Source organism: Danio rerio, chromosome 18 (assembly GCF_052040795.2).
Source record: "Danio rerio strain M-AB ecotype USA chromosome 18, GRCz13ab, whole genome shotgun sequence".
Taxonomy (NCBI): domain Eukaryota; kingdom Metazoa; phylum Chordata; class Actinopteri; order Cypriniformes; family Danionidae; genus Danio; species Danio rerio.
Window position 1 is genome coordinate 27969094 of NC_141038.1, and position 20882 is coordinate 27989975.

Genomic DNA, 20882 nt, shown 5'->3' on the forward strand with positions numbered 1-20882 from the left:
CTGTGGTTTATTTTTCTTCAGAAGCGATTGTGCGTTTGCCGTGAGGGCGGCTGGTGCTCCGTTCTGGTCTCAGTCTGTACTGGAGGACTATTTTGGCTGTTTATCTCTGGATGCCCTGCAGCAGTGCTAAATCTGTGTGCATAAACATGAAGGCGTCTGGATTTGCTTGCTGTTTTGAGATAAGCGCTGCTCCAACAATTCTGTTTAATTGTTGAATTTGAGCATTCACAGTTTGCTCTGATAACGTGTGTGCTTATGGGGTTACGTGTTAACACTCTGCCTTTGCTAATGAGCTTTATTTCTAGTATAACGTGATGTTCTTCATTGTGTGGAGTGTGCATGCGATGTGTGTGTGTGTTTATTCATATATGAGTGTTTTGTGCGCAGCTACAGAAACCTGGCCACCGAGCATGAAACGCTCATGCAGAAGTACCTCCATCTACTCCAAATCGTGGAGACCGAGAAAACAGTTGCTAAGCAACTTCGACAACAGATAGAAGATGGGGAGATTGAGATTGAACGTCTAAAATCAGAGGTAAAATTTGTAATTCAAAGTGCTGTGGGGATTGTTTATCTGTAGTGAACATGCCAAAATCCAGTCACCTTTAGCAGCGTTTTTACTGCATGTCATGGTGATTCTGTCTCTTGGAAGTGTTTATAAGACTACATACATGTATTGACAAAATCAGCTAGTCAGTGCATTGATTGAACTGCTAGGCATGTATGCATATTTTAGGTTGACTCTGATTGTGTTTTATAGGGGATGATTATATAAGATGTGTTTACACAACAGTGTACAAAAAAACACAGGCTAATACTATTATTGTATTCTATTTTTAAGTGAAAAATGCACAAAAGAATGGAAGGGAACGTAGTGAATGGTCTATTACTAGATTTATGAATAAATCAACGAAATATAAACAATTGGATCATAAACACATGTATCGATATACACTTGAAACTATTAGAATTGGGGAAAAATCCCAAATTCATTTGCATCACTTAAGTATAAAAATAATAGTACATATTGTAATCACTACTAAGACATAAACATGTATATTAGAACTGTACAGTTCATAAATACTTTGTTTTGGATATACTGTAGCGGCATTTTATTGCAGCTATTGTTGGTAGAATGAGCAAGTTTTTACGCGTAAAAGTCAAAGTCCGTAGGCAAAACAGATGCAAATAAAAACGTCTTTATTTTCCAATAAACAGTATTCCTTTATCAATTTTCCTTTACATATAATGTACACTTCTCTGTTACCTTAAGTTTTGTTATGGTCAAAGTAAAAAAATAAAATGAAAATAAAAATATATAAAAGTAAAAAAATGTGTGCTTCCTATCAATGCTTTCTTCCTCCATGCAGTGAAGCCACAGTTATATAGTCTTGTACTGACACCTTGTGTCCAATTGCCAATATATAATGTATGGCTCTTACATATACACTCACACTTTATTGACCTTATTCTAAAATGCGGAAGTGCGCCTGTTTTCGCGATTGTTTTAGAACTTCCGATTCAGTCGCCTATGGGAGAAATGACTTGGAATAATAAATGGCAGAAAACGGTCAAACTACTTGCTCTACAAACAAATGTTTGCATGACTATACAGACCAAGTAGAATAATATAATATGGAAATATCCGTTTTTATCGTCTAAAAATGAATAGAAGTGAATGAGACCGGAAGTCTCAAGCCAAAAAGATGCAAATTGATGCACCCGCTCTTCAGCGAAGAATAAAGTGAATTAGGTACATCTGTCCAACTGTCGTTAATGCAAATTTCTAATCAACCAATCACATGGCAGTAACTGGATGCATTTAGGCATGTAGACATGGTCAAGACGATCTGCTGTAGTTCAAAGCATCATCAGAATAGGGAAGTGGGAAAGGTGATTTAAGTGACTGAACATGGCATGGTTGTTGGTGCCAGATGGGCTGGTCTGAATATTTCAGTAATTGCTGATCTACTGGGATTTTCACTCACAGCCATCGCCAGGGTTTACCGAAAATAATCAGAAAAACAAAAAATATCCAGTAAACAGCAGTTCTGTGGTCACAAATGCCTTGTTGATGCCAGAGGTCAGAGGAGAATGGCCAGACTGGTTCAAGCTGATAGAAAGGCAACAGTACCTCAAATACCCACTCGTTACAATCGAGGTAGGCAGAAGATCATCCCTGAACACACAACTCGTCCAACCTTGAGGCAGATGGGCTACAGCAGCAGAAGACCACACCCGGCACAACTGCAGTCAGCTAAGAACAGGACACTGAGGCTATAAGTCGTACAGGCTCACCAAAATTTGACAATTTTTGGAGAATTGGACAATTTCTGAAATTATAAATATTTTAAAATGGACATCCTCTTTACAAATAAACTGCATAGATAAAAAAACTACATTCTTGCTTAAATAAAAAGTACATTATGTTGTCCAACAGCTGCAATTTTTGTCAAACTGTAGTAAGTTTATTGGTCTGCTGTCACTCTATGTGGGCGAGGAATACAGAAGGGTGAGTAGGCTACACGAGTGCTGTTATTGCACGACTATCAACCGATCAGATTTGAGAACCAGACAGAATATTATGTTCATGTGATACATAGAAAGAAAACTATACAATTTGCTTACATAACTATTTAAAAGTATATGTAGTTTGTATCATATACATGTACATATATTTTGTATATTTAAATAAACATAAATACACATTTTCTCAAATGCATGCATGTCTGTATTTATACATAAATATTATACACATAACACACACATTAATTATGTCAAAGCAAACTTTTATTTTGGATGCAATTAATCATGGATAATTTTTTGCCCAGCACTAATAATTATGCATAATTTATTGTAGTGCATGTAACAGATAAATACATAACCTTAAATTAAAGTTTTACCTATTGCCTATTGTTCAGTTTTCACTACACATTTGGATTATTTGAGGCTCAGGCTTAATAACAGCAATAATAATTTAAAATTAAAATTATATTTAAATAGAGTGTACACTACATATACAAAAAAAAAAAACATGTCTGTCCCTACAAACAGCTAGTCATTTGTTGGATGACTAGTCGATCATCGTGACCTATATTACACACTCATCTCTTTTCTGTAAAGCAAAACGGCGTAGAGAATAAAAAGTGGTGTAAGAAGCATTTGGTTTTCAAGAGCTTTCTCCAGACTACTTTGCACTTCACTTTGCATCTCTGCTCATAAAAAAACGGCTCTCCAGGAGAACTATGATCCCTGCTGTATTCTTCATCAACCAGATCAAATAGTCATTTTACTTTAAAGTGCAAATGGAGCTGGCTCTATGAAATGGTGTGCTGAATATGCATGACCCCAGATGCATTGTGTGCGTCGCATCCTTGGTCTGCAAGCATAATAAACTCTTTCAGTCCGCATCCCATAAATGCAGCACTCACCTTCAGACTGTGCTGGCCAGCTCCCGTCTCCTTTGTGTCCCCAGCGTTTCTCTTTTAAACTGCACGGTCATTTTAATCATTTGAAAGTTAGTGCACCCTGAGTATCAAAAATCATCCGAGTGGCATCCGAGCTTTGATAGGGCGACTGTTTGTGCGCTGGCACTGATTTGGTCAGACTCAATCACTTTGTCAGCATGCTAGGAAGTAACTTGTTTTTTTTTTCTAAGGAAGTGTTGACTCTGCCATTTTTATTACTGTTTTGTTGCAGATTGCAGCAATGCTCAAAGACAATGAAAAGATTCAGTCAAGTCCCACCACAGCACCCAGCGATGATGATTCGGAGATCAAGAAAATCAAGAAAGTAAGGCTGAGCTTTTTACAAATGTAGCATCGCAACTGTCATTATAAGTGTTTAAACATGCTCATTATCAGTGTTGGGTAAGTTACTTTAATAAATGAAAGAATCACTAATTACATCATTAGCATTGTATTTAAATTACTTTTGTGATTATTTTGTCTGAAAGTAACATTAACGGAGAGTCTGAAAGTTACTCAATAAGTAATTGCATTACTTGATTTAATGCTAAAACTGCACATAAATCTCAATGTATAGAATAAACAGTTGAAGTCAGAATAATTAGCCCCCCGAATTTTTAGTCCCCTGTATATTTTTTTGAACAATTCCTGTTTAACAGAGAGATTTTTTCAACACATTTCTAAACACAACAGTTTTAATAACTCATTTCTAATAACTGATTTATTTTATCTTTGCCATGATGACAGTAAATAATATTTTGCTAGACATTTTTCAAGACACTTCTATACAGCTTAAAGGGACATTTAAAGGCTTAACTAGGTTAGTTAAGTGAACTAGGCAGGTTAGGGTTATTACGCAAGTTATTGAATAATGATGGTTTGTTCTGTAGACAATCGAAAAAGCTTAAAGGGGCTAATAATTTTGACCTTAAAAATGTTTTTTTTTTTAATAAAAACTGATTTTTTCAAACTTAATATAAACAAATATAAATCTATTGTTTTGATGAATGATAAATGTTATTTAATTGAAAAAAATAATTATTTAGCAATATATATATATCACTTTGTTTCTTTGAATTGATACATGCAGAACGGTTAACTATACAGGCAGTGTTTAAGCTATACATAATAAAGTAACTCTTAAAATTTCCTTAAAATGTAAAGTAATCCCTTTTTAGCAGAAAAGTTATTTAATTATGGGAACTTAATAACTTGTAAACTTAAATACTTCGTACACTCAGCACTGCTCATTATTTATATAAATAATATTATTTTGTCTTGTGGGAACATCAGTATGTGACATTTGTGAAGTTTTTCAGGGCAGAACTAACTAAATAATGTGTGTGCTTGTGTGCAAGTTGTATGTAAATGTCAGGGTTCTGCCACTTTGGTCTTGTAAATTCTTGTTTTGGTGGCAGAGCTCTGACACTACTCAATGTCTGGTCCTGTTTCTGTCTCTGTGTGCGCGCGCGCCGTCGTGGGTGTACGCAGAGTGTGCGCGCTGCCACATGATGTGGCCGCGCGCGCTCTGCGTCCCTCAGACGCGCGCGCTCTTGTACTAGTGTTTGTGTTTGTTCTGTCAGCAGCGCGCTGCTTTATTCTCGGCGCCTCCGTCTAGTTGGTTTCGGTTTTGGTTGGCGCTGAGATGAAGCATGCGCGTTGCTTATGTGTGAGTGCACGGTAAGGTGTTTATCTATCGTGTGCTCGTGTCTTGCGTCTTTTGTCAAAGCACGTGGCTCGGTGTTTACATTGTGGTCACGTGCTTTTGTCGTGTGCTTCAGTGTTGTGTTATGTGAGCGCATGGCTTGTATTGTCTCTCTGTGTCATGCGCTCTCCCGTCTATTGTCTAGTCCCACCCTCCTTGTCAACCCATTATTAGTTAATTGTGTTCACCTGTGTGTCAATTTACTTTTTTGCTTTATAATCCCCCTCATGTTTTCAGTCCTTTGCGAGTTCGTTGTCTACACTCCCCGTGTTCCTGATCCAGTCTTGCCTTGTTCTTGTTGAGCCAAGTTTGTGAGTTTTGTTAATGTTTTCCCCCTCGGGGTAGTTTTGTTTTGCTTTTTATTTTTATTTTATTATTAATAAATACCCATTGTTTCTTTGCACGTGAGTCCTCGCTCCTTTTCCCCACCACGACCGTGACAGTACGAACTCGCCATAACAGAGGACTCAGCAGAAATATGGGTATCTTCCTTTTCCCATCTCCCAGTTCACGTCCCTCTGCATGCCAGCAGAAGGAACGTTTGGGCAAACTCTTTGGTCTTCATCAAGGGGAATTTTCAGTCAAGGAGTTTGCCTACCAGTTTGTCTACGCAGCAGAGGGGCTTGAGTTTACCACCACAGCACTGAAGGAGGCTTTCAATGCTGGACTCAACAGCCCCCTTCAGGCCTGGGAGATGGGGATGCTGGGGATACTGTCATTCTGGCAGTTTGTGAGCTATTTGTACCACAGCCAGGGAGACGGTGGCCTGCCTCCCCTTGGCCCACCGCCAATCCCGCTCACAGACTGCCAAATCCCCAGTCCTCCGATGACCCACCAACGGAGACGGAGGAGGAAGAACGGGCCCCCCTCACCTGTCACCCACCTAGAGGTGACTGAACCCACTGCAGCCCATCCAGCAACCACCCTGGCGGCAGCAACATCCCTCGAGGTGCCCGAAACAGACACTGCAACACTTTCAGAGGTAGTGGAGTGCCCAGCAGTGTCTGAAGAGGTGGCCAGCTTCCCGCCACCAAAAATAAGGAAGCGTAGGAGGAGAAAGGGCTCCTCCACCATACTGGCTTCAGCCCCAGAGCGCCCTCCAGTGTCGGCTCCAGCCCCAGAGCGCCCTCCAGTGTCGGCTCCAGCCCCAGAGCGCCCTCCAGTGTCGGCTCCAGCCCCAGAGCGCCCTCCAGTGTCGGCTCCAGCCCCAGAGCGCCCTCCAGTGTCGGCTCCAGCCCCAGAGCGCCCTCCAGTGTCGGCTCCAGCCCCAGAGCGCCCTCCAGTGTCGGCTCCAGCCCCAGAGCGCCCTCCAGTGTCGGCTCCAGCCCCAGAGCGCCCTCCAGTGTCGGCTCCAGCCCCAGAGCGCCCTCCAGTGTCGGCTCCAGCCCCAGAGCGCCCTCCAGTGTCGGCTCCAGCCCCAGAGCGCCCTCCAGTGTCGGCTCCAGCCCCAGAGCGCGGCTCAGTGCCGGTCCCAGTCCGGCTCCTTGCCCTGCCGGCGCCATCCAGACGTCTTGCCCTGCCGGCACCAGCCCGGCTCCTTGCCCTGCCGGCGCCACCCAGACGCCTTGCCCTGCCGGCCCCAGCCCGGCTCCTTGCCCTGCCGGCGCCACCCAGACGCCTTGCCCTGCCGGCGCCACCCAGACGCCTTGCCCTGCCGGCGCCACCCAGACGCCTTGCCCAGTCGGCCCCAGCCCGGCTCCTTGCCCTGCCGGCGCCACCCAGACGTCTCGCCCTGCCGGCGCCACCCAGACGTCTCGCCCTGCCGGCGCCACCCAGACGTCTCGCCCTGCCGGCGCCACCCAGACGTCTCGCCCTGCCGGCGCCACTCAGACGTCTCGCCCAGCCGGCCCCAGCCCGGCTCCTCGCCCTGCCGGCGCCGCCCGGCTCCTCGCCCTGCCGGCGCCACCCAGACGTCTCGCCCTGCCGGCGCCACCCAGACGTCTCGCCCTGCCGGCGCCACCCAGACGTCTCGCCCTGCCGGCGCCACCCAGACGTCTCGCCCAGCTAGCCCCAGCTCGGCGCCCTGCCCTGCCGGCCCCATCCAGACGTCTCGTCCTGCCGGTCCCAGCCCGACGCCTTGCCCTGCCGGCTCCCCTCTGGTCTCCTGCCCTGCCGGCTCCCCTCTGGTCTCCAGCCCTGCCGGCTCCCCTCTGGTCTCCAGCCCAGCCGGCTCCCCACAGGCCTCCAGTCCAGCCGGCTCCCCACCGACCTCCTGCCTTGTTTCCCCTCATAGACCCTCCCTGGGTCGTCCCTCCTGCTCCTCCCTGGTGTTCCTCCTCTCCACCCTGGACTGACCCTCCGGCTCCACCCTGGCTCCCTGCTGGGGCCCCCGACCCACTGAATCCACCCTGGACTGTCCCTCCTGATCCTCCCTTGTCTTGCCCTCCCATCCCTCCCTTGTTTGTCTTGTTTGGTCTGGCTTGGCTTCCCTCCCTCCCTCCCTTCATGTCGTCTTGCCTGTTCACCTCCCTGTCTTGTGTCTGTTGATGTTGCCTGTTTTGTTGTCTTGTAGTGTTTCTTGTCTGTCTTGTACCTTGTTGGATGTTCCCTTTAGGGACGCCAGGTGGCGTCCCTTTTGGGGGGGGCTAGTGTCAGGGTTCTGCCACTTTGGTCTTGTAAATTCTTGTTTTGGTGGCAGAGCTCTGACACTACTCAATGTCTGGTCCTGTTTCTGTCTCTGTGTGCGCGCGCGCCGTCGTGGGTGTACGCAGAGTGTGCGCGCTGCCACATGATGTGGCCGCGCGCGCTCTGCGTCCCTCAGACGCGCGCGCTCTTGTACTAGTGTTTGTGTTTGTTCTGTCAGCAGCGCGCTGCTTTATTCTCGGCGCCTCCGTCTAGTTGGTTTCGGTTTTGGTTGGCGCTGAGATGAAGCATGCGCGTTGCTTATGTGTGAGTGCACGGTAAGGTGTTTATCTATCGTGTGCTCGTGTCTTGCGTCTTTTGTCAAAGCACGTGGCTCGGTGTTTACATTGTGGTCACGTGCTTTTGTCGTGTGCTTCAGTGTTGTGTTATGTGAGCGCATGGCTTGTATTGTCTCTCTGTGTCATGCGCTCTCCCGTCTATTGTCTAGTCCCACCCTCCTTGTCAACCCATTATTAGTTAATTGTGTTCACCTGTGTGTCAATTTACTTTTTTGCTTTATAATCCCCCTCATGTTTTCAGTCCTTTGCGAGTTCGTTGTCTACACTCCCCGTGTTCCTGATCCAGTCTTGCCTTGTTCTTGTTGAGCCAAGTTTGTGTGTTTTGTTAATGTTTTCCCCCTCGGGGTAGTTTTGTTTTGCTTTTTATTTTTATTTTATTATTAATAAATACCCATTGTTTCTTTGCACGTGAGTCCTCGCTCCTTTTCCCCACCACGACCGTGACAGTAAATGCATGACCTCGACTCTTTGTTGGATGAAAGTGTCAATATGTATTTATCAAGTATTTATTTTCAGCACAGACAGTCGATTACTTGTATTGAATATATAGTTTAGAACTATTTATAACCAGTTTATCTTACTCTGATTTCCAACTGTTTTTTTTTTTTTTTGTCTGTTTTACTGAGCTTACTGAGTTCATTAATTTAAGGAAACTCAGGTCAAAGACAGAACATTACATTTTGATGCTTGCACTAAAGTGCCATGAAATGGAAAACATGTTAAATGCCAAAATGTTACATAACTTGTTACAAACTGGGTGATTTTGTGTGAGAAGTGAAATATAAGGTGCACAATCAAAACCCAGCATTTACAGATTTTAATGAACAAACAAAGCAAAGCAAGGGAAATCACAAGGGTAACACATAACACTACTGGGCTATATATGGTGAGGGAATGGTGAGTCAAATAACAAATGAATAGGATTGTAAATAACCAAAGCAACTAACATAGATGGCCAGAAAGAGCTGACAGGGTGTGACATAAGGTAACACAGATATAAACACAGGGACAAGACAGGGACTATTACAGTATGCTTAATTAGACATGTAAAAAGCAATAATGTCAAAATTGATTAAATTTTATATAACAAAAATTTCTGTTAAATTGAAAAAAAAAACAGAGGTTTGAAGGATAGTGGTAAAGTAAAATGATGCAAAATTATTATTAACCAGTATTTTTTGGTTGTACTGTGATCCATAAATAGAGCCTTTTAATATGCCATTATATTATGCTTGTAGTAAATATGCCTGACAATATTTTTTGGCTTATACACTGTGTAAGTGTTACACTGAATGACATTTTAGTGGGTGTCTTCTGTCAATCATGGTGCAAATGTGTAATAGTAATTATGCCTCATTCTAAAATAATATATTATAAAATGAAGAAAAAAATGTAAAGCTGTCACCTGAAAAGCCATTTTTGTCTTTGACCCATATTCAGCAGAATAAATAAAAGGTCTTAGATTACACATTTTTGTTCACAAATCTCAACATAAAAAAAATTTGGATAGATATTCTTGTCAGCTGCGGACAATCAGTATGTTTAAGAGCAGTGTAATCCATTGAACACATTTTTCTTCTGGGTCAGAAATTACCAGGGACTTGTGAGGAAACAATGGTACCAAAATGAAAAATATGCCTCAGAAAATTTAAATTAAGGTGCAAAATAAATAAATAAATAAATGCATCATGCCTACTATTAATAGTTTATTACAACTGTCTTATTAAGTAGTCTTTATAAAAGTGAACACTCACTCACACTTGCTTAGTCTTTGATTTATCAGGGGTCACCACAGTGGAATGAACTACCAATTAAATGTGAAACAAACTGAATGAAATCAACCCTGTTCTATTTAAGTTTTCTCGCCCTATTTTTCACACCTCGACTAATGCCTATATGATTGGTCAAGATTCATTTTTAATGAGTTGTCCATGTATACACAGTAATAATTTGCTGATTGAACTGACTGAATTTTTATCCCTTCTTTGCTTCAGGTGCAAAGCTTCCTGAGAGGCTGGATGTGTCGGCGGAAGTGGAAGACCATCATTCAGGACTACATCCGTTCTCCACATGCCGAGAGCATGAGGAAGAGAAACCAGGTGGTCTTTAGCATGCTGGAGGCGGAGGCTGAGTACGTCCAGCAGCTCCACATCCTTGTCAACAACTTCTTGAGACCGCTGCGCATGGCTGCCAGCTCCAAAAAGCCACCCATAACCCACGATGATGTCAGCAGCATATTCCTCAACAGGTAAAAACCAGCTTCACATGGAAATTACACTCATTCTTAGCAGGAATTAAAGATCCCTTCAAAATTGTTGCTTCTGAGCAGTCATGACAAGTTCACCCAAATATTAAAATTCCATCGTACTTTACTTACACTTTTCTATCTTTTTGAATCCATTATTAATTCCTTTCTTCTGTTGTTTTGAAAAAAGATATTTTGAACAATGATGTTTTGAAACCTGTAACCATTGACTTTCTTTAGTATTTGTTTTTCTTACTATGGATTCCGATGGTGACAGGTTTTCATCTTTGTTCAAAATATCTTCTTTTATGTTTAACAGAGAAACAATGTAATAAAGGTTTGAAATAAGTAAAGGGTGAGTAAGACCCAATCCCAGTTCTACCCTTTAGCCCTTCCTCTTACCCTTACCCCTCGTTTTGCGTGCTTGTGTGAAGGGGTAGGGGTGTCCCATATCTCTTTAGTTTTAAGGCGAAGGGCTAACGGAAAGCGCGAACTAACCCTTGAAACTTAGATTTTTCAGGACCACATTTGATAACAATAGATAAGAAAATTTCCTAGAATACACCAGCTACGAGGAAAAGCAGTGGCGCAGTGGCGCAGTAGGTAGTGCTGCCGCCTCACAGCAAGAAGGTCGCTGGGTCGCTGGTTCGATCCTCGACTCAGTTGGCGTTTCTGTGTGGAGTTTGCATGTTCTCCCTGCCTTCACGTGGGTTTCCTACGGGTGCTCCGGTTTCCCCTACAGTCCAAAGACATGCAATACAGGTGACTTGGGGAGGCTAAATTGTCAGAGTGTGAATGGATGTTTCCCAGAGATGGGTTGCGGCTGGAAGGGCATCCGCTGCGTAAAAACTTGCTGGATAAGTTGGCGGTTCTTTCCGCTGTGGCTACCCCTGATTAATAAAGAGACTAAGCCGACAAGAAAATGAATGAATTAACGCCAGCAACGACAGCAGCACACGAAAGTCAGGAGATGCACAAATATGTATTTTTTTGTCATAATTATACAACAAACAAGCACATGTTTTGTACATTTGTGTTTTACCGTCATGCTTTTAAAATAAAACCCATAACATTTCTCAATCTATAATCCATAATAATAACTCTTGTATAGCAGTTGCACAACAGACTTTCAAATCTGACGCTCGATGACACTTGAATACAGTCAGAGAAGTCTAGTGGCTGGGAATTACCTTTTTACAGTGTCTGATATAATGTTACTGCAGCAGTCGCTGCCGTCTATCTCATATGAAGTAAGATATCGTGATGACATATGATGACGTGTGCAGGTGTTGTAGTGCTGTCCCATTTCTTAGGGGTAAAATTTGAAGCACTTTCCCTTCACACTCTGTTTTAAGGGCCAAGGGGAAGGGGTACAAAAATAGAATTGGGATTGGACCTAAATGATCAATTCTTATATTTGTGTAAACTGTCCCTTTATATGGTGATCTAATTTAGATGTTAATACATAGTCATAGTCAATAGTCTCACGATTCTCTAATTTGTCTTCTGTGAAAAGGACCATGGTATGTAATATATATGGTATATACCATGGCTATAATAGAAGAAATCTCATCAGTGTCCCTTACTAAACTCAGATATACCAAATACAGAAGGATTGGGTGATAAAGAACAATGATCACAATATGCTGTATATTTTCTTCATAAAACAGAGTTTGAATAAACTTTGAAATAATGTTTATGTGCTATAGTATCTTAATATACTATAGAAGCCCAATATTATTGTCAATCCTAACTTCAGAATATCAAAAGATTTTTACAGATGTTCCTGTTTTGGGTAATAAACACAAATTTACATCTGCATTCTAAATTAAGCTATTGTTAAATGAGCATTTCTAAGTGATAAACTACAAAATATTTTGTGTAATGTTTACCTGTTTGATCAATGTTTGTCATTTTGTAATGATAAAGGGTACTTTTTATGTTAGGTAGCTTGATGTTAAAACCATAATTATTTGTCTGGCTTCAACAACATTTGCTAAGGAACAAAAACCTGCCTTGAAAAAAATCATTTGAGCTAAGACTCCCACGATAAATTTATTTATGGTGACACGGTGGCTCAGTGGTTAGCACTGTCACCTCACAGCAAGAACGTCACTGGTTTGAGTCCAGGCTGGGCCAGCTGGTGTTTCTGTGTCGAGTTTGCATGTTCTTATGTTGCCGTGGGTTTCCTCCGGGTGCTCCGGTTTTCCCCACAGCGCAAAGACATGTGGTGTAGGTGAATTGAACTAAATTTAACTAAATTGTCCATAGTGTATGAGTGTGTGTGTGAATGTGGGAGTGTTTGGGTGTTTCCCAGTACTGGGTTGTGGCTGGAATGACATCCGCTGTGTAAAAACATAAGTAGGAATAGTTGCTGATTTCTTCCGCTGCGGCGACCTCTGATATATAAGCGACTAAGCTGAAGAAAAATTATGAAATGAATGTCTCATTTATGTATGTTTTTATTTATGTAATTTTAGTAGGAATAAATGAGAAATAACGGTCCCACTTTATATTAAGTGTCCCTAACTACTATGTACTTACATGAAAAAATAAATACAATGTACTTACTGTGTTTATATTGTATTTGAGAACACTTGTGGTGCTTTTGAGTTAGGATAGAGGTTGGGTTATGGACAGGTTTGGTGGCATGGGTAGGTTTAAGGGTGGGTTAAGCTGTAAGGGATGGTCAACAGTGTATTTACAAATGTAATTACAAAAGTTAATTACAGATGTAATTACATACATGTATTTAATCAAGCATAAGTACACAATAAATACATGTATTTACACAATAAGTACATTGTAACAAACTATTAACTTCTAGGTAAGTACATATTAGTTAAGTCCACTTAATATAAAGTGGGACCGAAATAACCCTGTTCTAAAGTGTTTTAGTGTTTGTTTTTAAAACTAAATAAATATACCATAAGTAACAAACACATGTTTAATATTATAAAATCTATATAATTATAATTATAAAATTATAATGGTTTTCACAAAGAACGCTCATAGGTAAACATAGGTAAACTACTCATAAAAACGACTGCAATTGTAATTATATCTACATAAGCAGCCACACCATCAGACAATTATGGATGGGTTTAGATTGCTTGTCAGTGATTTTATTGATAACTAACTGAAGAAAAAAAAAATCATTCTGACAGTGATCTTAATACATCAGTCTTCTGTGTCAGTTCATCACTGTTGTGGTATTATTTCCTGTAGAATTATTGTTAGAATAATTTCTGTATCATAGTCATCCTTAATGAGCTTTAAGTCTCCTCAACCACGACAAAGGTAGAACAATAAAACATTTACATTGTTGTTTACATGTCCTGTTTGTTTCTGCAGTGAAACCATAATGTTTCTGCATCAGATATTCTACCAAGGGTTGAAAGCTCGAATAGCAAGCTGGCCAACATTAGTCTTGGGTGAGTGCACTGCCAGAGCGGTTGGCAACCAGCAGCAAAGAACATTCTGTAGTCTTCTCAAACTGCAAGCTGGCGTTTGCGTGAAAGGTGCCACAGATCTGACTTTGATCTTTCTTCCCGTCCTTCAGCTGACTTGTTTGACATCCTGTTGCCCATGCTGAACATCTACCAGGAGTTTGTGCGTAATCACCAGTACAGCTTGCAGATCTTGGCCCACTGCAAGCAGAACCGCGATTTCGACAAGCTGCTGAAACAGTATGAAGCCAAGCCTGACTGTGAGGAACGCACGCTGGAGACGTTCCTTACTTATCCCATGTTTCAGGTGACCTGTTTTGGTTTTGTGTTGGGTTGGGGGGTGTTTAAAAGTAGGGGGGAATTAGGGCCATACCTTGTGTTACTTTGATTGCATTCACAGACTGACAGCAGGCAAAAGAATTGAATATATATGTGTGTGTGTGTATATATATATATATATATATACATATATATATATATATATATATATATATATATATATATATATATATACATATATATATATATATATATAAATAACAACGCAATTCACAGACTCTTTAGTTTGAGAGATAACTTTATTTACAATATCAAGCACTTTTTGGGCCTGTTTACATTGAAGGACAGCTGTGCAAATACAATATTTTTTGGGAAAAACATATGACCTCTTGAAATAATTTGTTCACAACAGATTCTTTTTGCATTCATAGCTTTAATTAAAGGGTTTTTTTTTTGCAATCCAATGTTTTGGTGGGGTTTCAGGTAGGGATGTCCCAATCAGGGGTTCCTTTCCCAAACAACGACATAACTCGCGGCTGAACTATCATATTACAATGCATTATTTGGGAAAAGAACAATGTAGTAAGGAGTGTTTCCCAAAACCATAGTTGCTTTGTCGCAGATCCATCGTTTGAACCACATTTATAATGTAAAACGTCCAAAATGATGCTCTAAATGGAGCGGAGTAACTACTTCTTTTTGTGCAAATTATAATGTTTTACATGCACACACATTTTTAAAAAAATCCAATATTAGTTTTGATAAAAACATGCACTCGTTTTCCATATTAATTGAATATATGTAGACAACACATATAGGACCTATATGTTTCCTTTACAAATATTGATGAGAATATTCCATATAAAATCACTTTTATAAAAAAGTTAAATGTATAAAAGCTAACACTTATTCTAATCTCATATATAAACCATATAAAGATTAAAACAAAGTTGTTTATGGTTGTAGACCTAATTTACAGTAGGCTATTGATTAAAAAATGAAAAAATAATCCTACAAATGTATTATTATAATTATTATTATTATTAATTATTATTATTATTGTTATTGTTATTAAGTAGGGTTTTATTTATTTATTATTTTTTATTTTATTTTTTATTTTTTAAGTACATTATGACAATCAAACCACTGCATAAATGTTCTAACCAACAGGCCCATGTCATATAGGCTTACAGTACAGATACATTTCTTAATAAATAACCTACTATAAATTAAAACCATTAACCTATGCTAGATATTTTTTGTTTTCACAAGCTTTGGAGACATAAAGTACATTTTGCTTTTAAACAATAGGTCACCTATAGCTTTGGTCATGAGCCACAGCTGTGTTCAAAATGGCATAAATGTTTTCAAATACAAAGTTTTCTACGAAATGCACTACGAATGGAACGCAATAGTCAATATGACAAACTGTAAAACTGTACTATAAAAATACTTTGAAAGCAAATCACACCTAAGAGAGATGACCTTAATGTTGTTGTTTTTTTTTAAATCATTCCAAATTTATATGTTAGAATGTTCTAAATGAATAGGGTTTAGGGGGAATAACGGGGAATAGAACACAACCAGGAACTGTGCTTCTAACTACAGATCTAGAGGTGTAGTTGCAAGCGTACAAGTTTGCGATGCAGTTTGTGAATGTTCAATGGAACGATGGATTTGGTAAATGGCGAATCAATGAACTATGTTTGTAATGTCGGAACTTGCAACCTTAGTTGGCTAACTATAGATATCCATATTAAAAAATAAATAAATATTGCACTGCTTGAGAGGGCAAGTACTTTTTTGTCCATGAAAATAGGCTATTCTAGTTTATTCTGGCCCATAATGCCCCTTTTCTTGTACAGTAAGCAGTTTTTCGAGTGATCTAGTTCAGAAAGGTCTACTTTGGGCTCTGCAGCATCGGTAATAAATGTGCTGAGGAGTGATAGCGCTCCTCTCTAAGCTTCCTCTGTGAGAATACACTGCAGACAAGTTTTGTTTCCACTGGTGTGCATGACTAAGTGTGGAGATGAGTGTGTTTGCAACAGAAGGCAAAAAGGAAAAAAAATCGAAACTACCCTCCTGTCTGACATTATGACATGTGCTTCTTGTCTGGCAGATTCCTCGTTACATACTGACCCTCCATGAGCTGTTAGCACATACACCGCATGAGCATGTGGAGAGAAACAGCTTGGATTACGCCAAGTCGAAGTTGGAGGAGCTTTCCAGGTACATCAGTCATGAGCCTGCAGCACAACCATACATGACCGTCATTATTTATCATTGCATTTAAAAGGAAAATCTGCAGATCGTCAGCATCATCATCATATTAAATCACTTGCAAAATGCTATGTCAAGGTTAAGGGTGTAATGTTTAAAGTCTGACAGTTTGAGCTTAATGTAATAATAATGCTAGGGCAACAGTATTTGCTTAGCACCTGTTCTTTAGTGCTGCAGACATTGCACACTTCAGTTTTGACTGCCCTTTCTGTAGTCAAGTTTTATTTTATAACGGTATTTTTAGTTTTTGCAGCGCTTTATAAGTTTAGGGATTTTGCCATACTTAATGTCTTAAATGATAATATTTTAACTGCATCATTTAGCATCTTTAGGGGTTTATTTTCATGATCTAGGGACAAAGTCTAAGGGCCCTATGATACACCCAGCGCAATATGGCCCAAGACGTGTTTGCCGCGATGTGTTGCTGCTTTCAGACCAGCACAACCCTAATTTTCCTGTTTTGCACCGCATTGTTAAGCGCATTGTTAACGCATTGCTATTTTGAGAAACTAAAAAAGACTGTGCAATAGACCAGCTAAAAGCAAAGTTGTGCGCCTCGCTTACACATTGCTTAAAACACACAGGATGTACAGCAATACACAAGTATCTTTACAAATGAAGAAGAATTGAAGGATTATAATATTAAAAACATATGAAAATAATTATAATATTATAAAATATTAAAAACATTGTCTCCATGCCTTCTTTATCTCAGTGGGCTTTTTCAGTTTATTCACTACAACTTGCTTTTGTATAATGTTAATATTATTAGCTGTATTATTTATTATATGCATATTTATATTTGTTTTATTAAAAACAAGCTTAGATTTGTCCACCTATAAGGTTTTGGACCATATTGGGCATAGGACAGGTGTTTGTATATAACTCAGTTTTTTGACCTCACTTTGTTATTGTTGTTCATTTATACATTTGCTGGAAATTAGAACTGAATTTAGAAATAGTTTTGAAACAAACCTTGAAATTAAATATGTAGGCTAATGGATGTCTGTGCATACAACACTGTTTCCTTATACACGAAAGAGAGAAAGAGAAAGTAAAGAGGCTGATTAGAAAAGGGTCGTTCTTTATTAACGCACTGCAGATGGTCTGTTTTACTGTTGTCTAGCTAGTGAAATGTTTAGTTTTTCTACTTACTAAGTTCGCCATGTAAATAGCAAATGTTCCATGGTGTGACACAACTGACTTTTAAAGGGAATGGGAGATGAGACTCTGATTGGTTTATTCTCAAAACCCACCCATAACTCATTAAGAGAATAAGCATAACCCTGTTAGATTTTTCCAAAATAGCAAAAGTATATTTGGACACTCCCTTAACGCTTTTGCGCCATGCGCTTTAGACTTTTCACCTAGATTGTTAAAATAGAGCCCAAAAGCGCATGGCAGCGAGGATAAAGAATGAGCCTCCTCCATTCGGCTTCTTTACTTTCTCTTTACTTTACGTTTAATCTGCTCCATTCCTTTACTTTCGTGGATAAGGAAACAGTTTTGTATGGACTTCACTGAAGACATCCATTAGCGTACATATTTATTTTGTTTGTTAAGCACAAAAATTTGATTCAAAACTATTAATAAATTCAGTTCTAATTTCCTGCAAATAAATAAATGAACAATAATAATGGAGTGTGGTTAAAAACTGAGTTATATCCAAACACATGTCCTATTCTTTTGCTCCATATGGTGATGCATAGGTTTCCAAAACCCAACAGGTGGACAAATCTAAGCTTTTTTTATTAAAAACATATTTAAATATGCATATAATAAATAATACTGCTAATAATAACAATATACAAATTCAAATTGTCATGAATAAACTGAAAAAAAGCCTCCCGACATGAAGACATGGAGGTAGTGTTTTTATATTTATGTAGAAAACAATATTTTTTAAAACATTTTAATCTTAAATTTTTTTAATATGTAAAGATATTTGTGTATTGTTGTACATCCTGTGTGTCTTAAGCAATGTGTAAGCATGTGAGGACTTTAGACCAGTTTTGTTTGGTCAATGGCGTGGTCTATGTCAGTTCTTCAAAATAGCAACGCACCAAGAATGCGCTTTTCACACCAGCACACCCATGAGTCCACAAAGTGGCACAAATGGATTTTGTGCCACGTTGCTAACTAAACAACGTGGTGCAGAATGTGAAAATTAGGGTTGCACTGGTCTGAAAATATCAACAAATTGTGCCAAACACGTCTTGCACCTTATTGCGCCGGGTGCATAATAGAGCCCTTAATCTTTAAAATCTACTGTTATTTCTGGCATGAGCTAGTGGCATTTTCATGCTTAATGAAGTTTAAACATTTAAATTTTTCAGCATCGATTGTTAAAATGTTGTGCCTTCACAGAATCATGCATGATGAGGTGAGCGAGACGGAGAACATCCGGAAGAACCTCGCTATCGAGCGCATGATCGTGGAGGGCTGTGAGATTCTCCTAGACACCAGCCAGACCTTTGTCAGACAAGGTGAACTCCCCACACACACAAACACACATTTATCCTCCTGAGCTCCACAGAAAGAGGCCACAGATCCCTGATAAGAAGACGACTGGATTCTCCTTTGCTTCTGTTCTTTTCTGCACACTGTCACTCTTGTCACCTCTCATTGTCAACTTCCCTTTTCTCCCCATTCCCACTCCAAAGCTTTTCTGTGCTGCCCTCTTTTCCCTGCCGGCACAAAGCGGAGCGTTAACTCAAAGGATCGGGCACCATAATCCCACTAGTCTCTGCAGAGCACAGTGTGTTCAAAGACCAGACCTACTCTGTCGTTTCCAAGTGTAATCACATTTTTAGCAGTCAAACCTGGAATCGGAAATGTCACTGATGTAGCACAGCATTCAAAGACACAAGGAAAACCTGCTAAATTTACACTGTCAGGCCTAGTGTGAGCCTAGTGCGTTCCAGGGATAATCAGATGTTTACTGTCACTTCCAGGGTTTGATTGACCCATATTGAGCCTCCTTGGAGCTAATGGCCAGGGTTTTTAGCTTATTGAATAGCCTAAATGAATGATTTCTTTCCAAATACAGCTATTTATGTCACGTTCCGGTAAAGGGAAAAAGGAGCAAGGACCCAAGCGCAGAGTGAAGTAGGATTTATTAATTAAAAAATAAAATAAAAGGCAAAAATAAACAACCCCGAGGGGGAAAACACTACTACAACAAACAATAAATCAAACAAACAAACTTGACTGGGCAGGCACGACAAGGCAGGACTGGACACAGCAAGACAGGTAAACATCGACAACATATGATGACGAACTCGCAAAGGACTGAAAACATGAGGGGGATTATAAAGCAAAAAGTAAATTGACACACAGGTGAACATGACAAACTAATAATGAGTAAACAAGGAGGGTGGGACTAGACAATAGACGGGAGAGCGCATGACACAGAGAGACAATACAAGCCATGCGCTCACATAACACAACACTGAAGCACACGACAAAAGCACGTGACCACAATGTAAACACCGAGCCACGTGCTTTGACAAAAGACGCAAGACACGAGCACACGATGAATGAAAACTCACCGTGCGCTCACACACGCAGCATGCATGCTTCATCCCAGCGCCGACCAAAACCGAAACCAACAAGACTGAGACGCTGGGAATGAAACACCACGCTGCTGACAGACGAAAACACAAACACGAGTACAAGAGCGCACGCGTCTGAGCGACGCAGAGCGCGCGCGCGGCCGCGTCAAGCAGGAGCGCGCACACTCTGCGTACACCCACGACGGTGCGCGCGCACACAGAGACAGAAACAGGACCAGACACGGGTAGTGTCCGAGATCTGCCACCAAAACAAGAATTTACAAGACCAGAGTGGCAGAACCCTGACACTTTAAGGCATACAGTGTTATTCATATTGCAATATATATCGCAGAAAAAAACGAAATATTGCAATGTCCGATGTTTTGAATATCATGAAGCCCTATTGGACATATATCAATGCTGGAGTGTAAGTCTATGACAACAGTCATTTGCACCTGTCATATTTGTTTCGCTATTTATTTTTCATTCATTTTTCTCTGCTAATAAATGATGTGGTTCAAAGTGTATTTCCCCATGCACTCTTCTTGGTTTCTTACCCACTGCTTTATGTTTTCAGGATCTCTGATTCAAGTGCCCATGAGTGAGAAGGGCAAGATCACCCGGGGGCGACTGGGGTCTCTGTCTCTAAAGAAAGAAGGTGAGAGGCAGTGTTTCCTCTTCTCCAAACATCTAATCATCTGCACTAGAGGCTCTGGAGGGAAACTGCACCTTACCAAGGTGAAGCCTCATACAGTACAAGCAAGTATTAATTATTTTTGACATCAAATACGTTAATAAGTGTATGAATATGAATTCATCTACTGTATTAATTAATAATACTTCTAGAGCACACCTGTCAACATTGGGACAGGTATGCCCTACCTTCATAACCCCCCCCTCCCCCCCAAGGTTCAATTAGTGAATGCTTGAATGAACTTGTGTTACTATATAAATATAAGTTGAGTCAACTTAACAGCTCCAA

General features: G+C 40.4%; 1 protein-coding gene across 4 annotated transcripts in view; it reads left to right on the forward strand.

The window, feature by feature from the left end:
* The window catches only part of rasgrf1 (Ras protein specific guanine nucleotide releasing factor 1), an 82039-nt gene that overhangs the window by 30841 nt on the left and 30316 nt on the right, over window positions 1–20882 (forward strand). For 2 of the 4 annotated variants that reach the window (XM_087293221.1, XM_087293222.1), the window contains exons 3-10: window positions 388–535; window positions 3700–3792; window positions 10088–10341; window positions 13693–13772; window positions 13901–14094; window positions 16186–16295; window positions 18714–18832; window positions 20478–20659. In XM_087293221.1, the coding sequence (XP_087149347.1) occupies window positions 388–535; window positions 3700–3792; window positions 10088–10341; window positions 13693–13772; window positions 13901–14094; window positions 16186–16295; window positions 18714–18832; window positions 20478–20659 (1180 nt within the window). The remainder of the gene's footprint in view (window positions 1–387; window positions 536–3699; window positions 3793–10087; window positions 10342–13692; window positions 13773–13900; window positions 14095–16185; window positions 16296–18713; window positions 18833–20477; window positions 20660–20882) is intronic. The other 2 variants (XM_087293223.1, XM_087293224.1) reach the window with 1 other exon arrangement.